The sequence below is a fragment of the Nicotiana attenuata genome, unplaced genomic scaffold (assembly GCF_001879085.1).
Source record: "Nicotiana attenuata strain UT unplaced genomic scaffold, NIATTr2, whole genome shotgun sequence".
Lineage (NCBI taxonomy): Eukaryota > Viridiplantae > Streptophyta > Magnoliopsida > Solanales > Solanaceae > Nicotiana > Nicotiana attenuata.
The window spans coordinates 4,311-6,193 of NW_017674383.1; the positions used below are offsets into that span (position 1 = coordinate 4,311).

The 1,883-nt window shown below is 38.7% G+C and overlaps 1 protein-coding gene across 1 annotated transcript; it reads right to left on the reverse strand.

The window, feature by feature from the left end:
• Positions 1 to 331: 331 nt before the first annotated feature.
• Positions 332 to 1,483, reverse strand: LOC109218556 (probable glutathione S-transferase; the record flags this gene model as incomplete). The annotated part of the gene is made up of 2 exons (XM_019382931.1): positions 1,246 to 1,483; positions 332 to 476 (listed from the first exon to the last, which is right to left on the reverse strand). Coding segments are annotated over exons 1-2 (383 nt in total), but the record flags the coding sequence as incomplete, so codon positions are not given.
• Positions 1,484 to 1,883: the final 400 nt, after the last annotated feature.

The following is a 1,883-nucleotide window of genomic DNA, read 5'->3' on the forward strand; positions in this document are numbered from 1 at the left end:
TAATAATATTACCTTCCTAAACTCGGGTGCACATTTATGTGACCCAACTCCAAATCCCAGCGGAGTCGAAATGTGTTAACAATCACGGGTGCACTGGTGCGGCATGGTTTGAGGCGCATTTTCACGACGTTGCAATTCGTTTAAAAATCAAATAAATAAAAATAAAAGCGGTTTACTAATAAAAGCACATAAGCTAGAACATATTTGAGTCTCATGTCCTAACGACTGCTCTTCGCGAACGCGTGAATTAGTACGCTAACGCGAAGAGTGAAAAGGCATAACTACGCGAAAGCATGGAAGGAACGCAAACGCGATGAGGGAAAAGACTGACCTTCGCGAACACGGGATGTTGAACGCGAACGCGAAAGGCTGTCCGCGATCGCGAAGAAGAACACCAGAAAGCGGAAAATAGTAGTTCAAATATGGGAGGAATTGACCCGTAGCCCACTCGGAACACACTCGAGGCCTCCGGGACCCTGTTTAAACATCCAAACAAGTCCTATAACCTAACATGGACTCACTCGAGGTCTCAAATTACATCAAACAACGCCGAAACGACGAATCACTCCATCAGTCGAACTTATGAACCTTCCAATCTTCCAACTTCCAAAACTCGTGCCGAAACCTATCAAACCAAGCCGGAATGACGCCAAATTTTGCAGACAAGTCCCAAATGACATAACGGAGCTGTTCCAACTCTCGAAAATGCATTTCGACCCTGATATCACAAAAGTCAACTACAGACTTCCAAATCCAAATACGGACGTACGTCTAAGTCCAAAATTACCACCCGAGTCTATCGGAACCATCGAAACTCCAATCCGAGGTCAAATACTCAAAAGTCAAATCTTGGTCAATTCTTTCAACTTCAAGCTTCTCAAATGAAAGTTACTTCTAAAAATCCTTTCCGAACTTCTCAAAAACCCGAACCGATGATGCACGCAAGTCATAATACACTGTGTGAAGCTACTCATGACCTCAAACTATCGAACCGGAAATAATTGCTCAAAACGACCAGTCAGGTCGTTACAAAATTAAAAAGGAAACTTATTATATGTAAAATTGTAAATTCATTTTATATGCAAACATAGTAAGAAGAAACAACAGGTATAGTTGATTGCAAAACCCACTCTAGATCCGTCTTTTGTGTTTTAGGAAATGCCCGACTTTTGTCTTGCCATCACAATAAAATCATAGACTCTGTCAGGGTCAGCAAGAGCTTTGAGACACTCTCCTTTTGCATACATTTTTTTGCCCATTCTACAAACTTAGGACACTCTGCTTCTATGCCAAAGTTGCCAAAGTTGCCAAATTTCTCATATGCAGGGAACCAGCTATAGTAAGGAATAAGGGTTATATCCAAAAATCCAAAACTTTCTCCTCCGAAGTATGTCTTGTCTCCTAATTCCCCTTCCAACGTTTTCAGGCACTCTATAAATTCTTTATTGGCTGCTTCTTGGTCCTCCCCTTTTGATGTCCACATTACTCTCATAAATCTGCATCCTCCCAAACAAGGAAAAAAGATTAAATATTTTCAATCAAATAGCTCATAAAAATATAACCCTCTAAAATTCCTATGTGCATATGTTTGGATGATATTGTTTGGACGTATATATTCATTAGCGGGTCACTTAAACATGAGCCAAGTTAGCGCATCTAATACCTTGGACCAACCAAATTGACTTATGAAAAGAAATTGTTAAATCACACAAAAAATAATATTTTTGGTTATGGTTAGTTAGATATAGGCATGATGAATAAAAATGAGTTCCTTATACTATTTTAATTTGATAATTGAACAAATAAAAAGGGAAAAAAAATAACAAATGAAAAATGATGTTGATCAATCAAATTGATATATCCATCTTGACGAATCAATTTTT